The sequence below is a fragment of the Cystoisospora suis genome (genome assembly GCF_002600585.1).
Source record: "Cystoisospora suis strain Wien I chromosome Unknown contig_8944, whole genome shotgun sequence".
Classification (NCBI taxonomy): Eukaryota; Apicomplexa; class Conoidasida; order Eucoccidiorida; family Sarcocystidae; genus Cystoisospora; species Cystoisospora suis.
In genome coordinates this window covers 1-5,421 of record NW_027161722.1, presented here as the reverse complement: position 1 = coordinate 5,421, position 5,421 = coordinate 1, and the positions used below count along the sequence as shown (strand labels likewise).

General features: G+C 46.6%; 2 protein-coding genes across 2 annotated transcripts; both read left to right on the top strand.

The window, feature by feature from the left end:
• The first annotated feature begins 398 nt into the window (after window positions 1-398).
• On the top strand, window positions 399-2,124 carry CSUI_010934 (uncharacterized protein). Its single transcript, XM_068071035.1, has 2 exons — window positions 399-525; window positions 1,150-2,124. Exon 2 carries the CDS (start codon window positions 1,215-1,217, stop codon window positions 1,710-1,712), a length of 498 nt encoding a protein of 165 aa, XP_067916990.1. The 5' UTR covers window positions 399-525; window positions 1,150-1,214; the 3' UTR covers window positions 1,713-2,124.
• A 2,478-nt stretch (window positions 2,125-4,602) lies between these two features.
• Window positions 4,603-5,421, top strand: CSUI_010933 (uncharacterized protein; the record flags this gene model as incomplete). Its single annotated transcript, XM_068071034.1, has 1 exon — window positions 4,603-5,421. A coding segment is annotated over one exon (159 nt), but the record flags the coding sequence as incomplete, so codon positions are not given.

Sequence of the window (5,421 nt, the reverse complement as noted above, 5' to 3'; positions counted from 1 at the left end):
TAGAGCGTCTGCTGGACGTGAGCAATGGGGGGGGCGGGGGGGAGGGGCTGCTAACTCCGATGAGTGATTGGACTGAGCTCTTGTTGACTTGTGTTCGCTTGTTCGATTCCATGTGAGGTGTGCATCTATGTATCTGTCTGCCTATCTGTCGTTGTGTCTATATATCTGTCTCTCTGTTTCTATATCTATGTAGCTGTCTGCCTATCTACCTATGTATCTGTCTGTCTGTTTTTCTATCTGCGCACCTATCTATGGATCTATCTATCTCTCTGTTCTATTTGGGCGGTTTAGTTTGTGTGGATCACAGACCCGAACTGTAGGGTGTTGGGAACAGCAGTAGGAGACGTTTCTTTCTTTCTTTCTTTTCTTCTCTCTTGGTTTCTTCTTTCTTCTTTTAGCTGGAGTGTTATGACTATGATTGCTTTTCAAAAGCTGAGGCGATCCTTCTTACGAATCGGACAGCTACTCTACGGCAACTTCGATTTGTTAATATCCTTCAGTTGCGAGAAGCTTATAAAGGATTCGGTAAGAAAGAGACAACGAAGATAGAATAGAATAGTGGTGTGTCTCTAGACGAGAACGAGAGGTCTTCTAGATATGTTTCGCTTCCAGTTCACCTTCAGTCATGTGTTGCTTCTTCTTCTCTGTTGTCTTTCTGTTTTCGAATCTGTTCATAGTACAAGGAATAGACATAGTTCCTGGCGGGAGGTAGAGGACTGAAAGCGGCAGTCTCGCTCAGGCAGTCCATGCACATGCAGATGATGAGCGTTCTTTCCTATCTTCTTTCTAGTCTTGGTAGGAAGGTATCTATATGAAAAGACCACCTCTAACCCAAGAGAATGTATAGTTTGAGCACAGCATGAAAAGGAAAGTGGAGACGGATGGATTTCTTCTACAGAGAGAAAGATCGAAAAGAAAAGAGAATGATAAGAGACACAGGGAAAGAGAAGGAGAGATGGAGGGAGACCTTTTGTAGAGAGAGAAAGAAAGGTATGTATGTCTTTGCTATAGTATAGAGGAAGGAGTATTATTTGTCTTTGCAGGTGTTTATTGTTTCTATCAAAAGGATGCCTGTGTGTGTAGAAGAAGAAGAAAAAGCCTTGGTAATTTCCGTTGTTTCTTTCTCGTCTTTTTTGACACCTTCCTTAGGTGATGATCGACACTGGGAAGAACTCCTGACTTTCCTCGACGACCTAATACGCGAGACGCAGGCTATGCTTCTGAAACAACAGGCGAAAGATATGAAAAGTGCGGAGAATCGCCTCAATGAAAGAACGGATTGTGAAAGGGGTCCACCACTCAGAGGGAGAGTTGAACCTAGAGAAGAACCAAAAGAAGAAGAAGAAGAGAAATCTTTGTCTCGCTCATCATTGCGGGGTGTCCTGACGGGAGAAGATAAAGGGAGAGAAAACGAAGAGACGTTTGAGAGAGAGATCTCATCTTCTTCTCTTTCGCTATCAGCGTCACTGCCTCAAAGGAGTTCGATTACAGAGAGATGCGGAGATAGAAGGAACCATCTATCGTTAGCTGCAACAAAGGACGAGAAAAACGCCATGGAAGACAGAAAAGCCTCTTCAGTGATAGATAGGGTGGAGGAGAAAAAGAGTAAGAAGAAAGTTGCGTTAGTTCATGTTCATCAATACACGGTTGAGGATGGATATTCCACTCAGCCTGTTGTCCTTAATAAGCATGTAACCAACACAATGACATAGGTCTTCAGAGAGATTAAGAAAGAAAGAAAAGAAAGAAAGAAAGAAGATTCTGTGTTGAGATACAGTTCCCTACTTTCGGTTCTGACAGGTGTCTATACACCCCAACCGCGGGGTGTTTGCATAAAACTTTATACGTGTATGAAAAGAGCTATTTATCCGTAAGAGACAGAGCGGAGAGCCGTTACAAATGCGTGTGGTGGTGAAGATACCTAAGTATAGAATTTCTTGGCTCAGGAAACAGTAAAAGCCAGAGTAACCGTGATGTGTTCGAGAAGATTCATTAAGTTAAAGAGAAAAAGAGACGAACTCGTGCCACGTCGCGGAGTGTGAAAAACGATCTGTTGCAGCTGATATCCCAATACAAAGAGAATGGATGCATGCACCCTCCTTCATCGAACACTGAACTCCACCTGTATCTACACATGCGGAGATGAACATGCACAGCTTAAATTTGGTGCGAACAGATATCTTTCATGTAGCTCTGTGAAGGAGAAAGATTAACGATGGATAGATACATCAGAGATATATAGATAGACAGACGGTTTACGGATAGACAGCTAGGCTAAAGGTAGATAGATAAAGATCGATAGCTCGAGAGATGGGAGACGCTGTGCAGGATCTCAGCTAATATCACGGCGTGTAGCGACGTGTAAAAACCTTCTTTCTTTTCAAGAACATGATGAGGCGAGCCCATGAAACCCAGGACGGCAACACACTTGGAGAAACGTGAAGAGGGTACAGGTGTCAGTTTGAGTGTGACCCTCCTACTCCGGTGTATGGGGTGTACGCGAGGTGTACATGCACCTCCGATGGCATCCAGGGTCATCCTATACACTTTTGATGCCTAGGTCAATCTTAAGCGATACAGCCGGTTTCCCTTCCACATCGTCACTTCAGCACTTTGCTCATCAGCAGGCTTGAGCTCCCGAGTTCAATAACAGTGAGGTTTCTGCTCCGTCTCGCACCCCAGGGAAATTTTCTTTATTGGTATCCGTAGATAGATGCAAAGACATCACACACAGGTATCTCGATTGAATTCAGACTCTTGGTAGGACTAAAAACTTCTAACACGCTACCGTCACGAAAAAACTTCTTCCGGAAGAAAAGTCTACAGGGAGTTAGACACGTCGTCCTTCCCGCTGCTGTTCACTGCCGCCAGTTGCACCTTCCTTTCTTCTCTTTGGTCTTATCCAGGCAGTTTCCGAGGTCCATGACTCCCAACGGCACAGGAAAGCTGTCTTTCTTTTACTTCAGCTTAACTTTAGAGTCGCTGTTTGTTCGAGAGCAGCTGCTGTCAGTCTTTTGAAAGGTCAGGTAGTCGATCAAGGTCAATCGACTAACCACACACGTTCGCATAGCCGGGAGTATTCCGTGAGAAACGCACATGTTACCGTGAAGGAAGAGGGGTGAACCTCGTCATTCACGTTGAACCCTGGCGAGCAGAGTATCAGTTGTCTGCGGAAGAGCCTAGCAGTGGCTTTGGTCTTATTCTCCTTCTTGAGGTGTGCTTTCTTTAGTCTAAATATCTGGTTGTCCAGCCCAAGCAAGACTGAGAGAGAGAGAGCCCTGCTGGTGTGGTACCCCGTGTGTTAGAATACGAACCTCTGTAGCGGTGTACGTGCAATTGCACACATATGTACAAATATACACGGTCACACTTTCGTGTGGAGAGATAAGAGGTCTTAGACTTTGTTTGCCCGCTTGGAGTTCATTGGGGAGCCGACTAACAGTGGTGCCACTATCTGTGGGCCTCTAGAAATCCAATATCCGAGACATACCTGTAGATGGATATGTAAAGACCTCTACAGATATGAGACAACAGACAGCTCGAGAACCGATGGTAGTTTTCTTCGTGGTTCGTCTGTAGGCTGCTCTGACTCGGGAGATGCCATCCTACTTCACATGATGATGCGAAGCGTGACCAACGCTCCTCCAACAAACTTAAGGGAAAGACTCTCTATGACAAGCACGTCTGTGTATGGCCGTTCGGACTTACACTGGTCTGTATGTCCTCCGAGAGACTTCCTTTCATCCTCCAGCATGCACACTACCAGTCTTCTTTCCCCTAAAGAAGATACAGGGGAAGAAAGAGGGAGGCAAACTAGCGATTACCGGTGGATAGGTACTTTAAAAAAAAAACCGACAGAGACGATGGCTATGGTTTGTAGATGCTTTTTGGTGAAGAGTACACCGGCGTCGAGACAGATCAGTCGTACGGGGTAGGTCATTGAAGACCCACAAGAGCTGCGGTAGATAGACGGAAGTGCGAAGAAGGCAAGCGCGCAATATGACGGTCGTCTAGGAACACCGACGCAAGGAAACTAGTACGAGAAACATTGGCGAGGCGAACGGACACCCGAGTCTCTCTTCAAGGGATCTATTTCCAAGGTCTCGCAATCGAGGATTCTACGTCCTTAAGAAGCCCGACGGGTCTGCAGCGGGTGAAGCACGGAAGAGGCTGAGACACGGAGACAGCTTTTTGCTTGTCTTGAGAATGGGATGGCGTATAGGGAGAGAGATAGCCAGACGTGTGCGTTCCTTTCAAAAGAAGTGCAAGGCCAAACCCGATCTGGGTGTTGGACCAGAGGTCAAAAAACACTAGAGAGCAATCTTTAAGGTGGGTGGTAGATCGCTACCTATCTCTTTTATTTCCGTTGGACCTCTCTTCCCTCTATCATGTCATGTTGATGAGCATACCGATCGTCCCCGTGTCCTCCTCCCCAATCTGCCTTGCACGCTTGCGGTGTACATACACCGCACGGACTGTACGGGCGCCTCCCGGGACGAGGAGAGACGACGAGCGAGGGACCGCTGTAGGGCTAACAACAAGGCACTTATGTTTCTTCGTGATTTCGATAGAAATTATTTTGGTTTTTTTTCTTTTGGTTCACATCCATCTTCCTGGCCGCGAATTTTTTCAAAAGAAACTTTCTGTGTCTATCCCTCCTTGTGTGTGGGCACCCTTCTGCGTCATCATCATCATCATCACGATCCTTTCACCAAGCGGCCCTCCGTTTGACCGGGCCTAGTTCCTATGACAAAGAAAAATAGATCGGTCTTTGTTTTGCCTTTTTGCTGTAAACACAAAGACACTGTGTCGTCGGTTTGCATAGAACAATCTCAAGCTGTCATGATATCGTAGACATCGCTAGGTAGGTACAACTTCTGTTCCCCTCGCCCCCTTTCGCTGCCCCTCCTGTCCGTGTCTCCACGCACGCTGCCCGATAGCTATTGTGCGGCTATCTCCAGGGCAGACCGCTGTCATTAGCAGTGTACTTTCATACCTGTCTAAACAGACGACACATGATTCCCTAAGGAGCTGGTCAGAAAACAGGAAGAGATTTCATAACTGCTGCGAAACCGATCACCTGCGCCCACCTTGACACCTTGCTGCTGTCCTGTTCTTTCTTCTTCGCTTCTTTTTTGAGCGTCACCAACCCATCACACCGGTTGGTTACGAGAGCGACGACCACACGGTTCCGATCGCGCTTCAGATGAACGCCGACCCGTCGTCCCTCTTCTTTCGAAACAACGAGGAGGACTGCTTCTGTGAATTCCTCTTTGACTGTCCTTTAGTGGATTGAAAGTGCTTTTTCTCCTCTTTCTCTTTGCTGACGCACTCCTTTCTGAACCTTCATAATGTGCTTTCCTGTTCTTCTGCCTCCAATCTTTCTATAACTCATTCCCCTCCTGTTCACCTCACCGTCCC

Coding starts and splice junctions, on each gene's coding strand:
- CSUI_010934 (XM_068071035.1), top strand. CDS start 1,215: ATGCTTCTGAAACAACAGGCGAAAGATATGAAAAGTGCGGAGAATCGC.